The sequence below is a fragment of the Myotis davidii genome, unplaced genomic scaffold (genome assembly GCF_000327345.1).
Source record: "Myotis davidii unplaced genomic scaffold, ASM32734v1 scaffold279, whole genome shotgun sequence".
Taxonomy (NCBI): Eukaryota; Metazoa; Chordata; class Mammalia; order Chiroptera; family Vespertilionidae; genus Myotis; species Myotis davidii.
In genome coordinates this window covers 1,353,394-1,353,608 of record NW_006291009.1, presented here as the reverse complement: position 1 = coordinate 1,353,608, position 215 = coordinate 1,353,394, and the positions used below count along the sequence as shown (strand labels likewise).

The 215-nt window shown below is 69.8% G+C and overlaps 1 protein-coding gene across 1 annotated transcript in view; it reads left to right on the top strand.

Annotated features, from left to right (window-relative positions):
* Positions 1-6: 6 nt before the first annotated feature.
* The window catches only part of NUP153 (nucleoporin 153kDa), a 94,143-nt gene continuing 93,934 nt past the window's right edge, over positions 7-215 (top strand). Inside the window, 1 exon segment of the mRNA XM_006764074.2 lies at positions 7-189. Within this exon segment, the coding sequence (XP_006764137.1) occupies positions 79-189 (111 nt within the window). The 5' untranslated portion in view covers positions 7-78.

Genomic DNA, 215 nt, shown 5'->3' with positions numbered 1-215 from the left:
GGGAGGCTCTAAGGCGGCCGCCTCTGCCTCTCCCGCCCCCTTACCCGCCCCGGAGCGGGAAGCAGCGGAGGCTCCGCCATGGCCTCAGAAGCCGGAGGAATAGGAGGGGGCGGTGGCGGCAAGATCCGGACGCGGCGTTGCCACCAGGGGCCAATTAAGCCTTACCAGCAGGGGCGACCAAAGCAGCAGGTACGGGACCCCGACCCCCTAGTGGT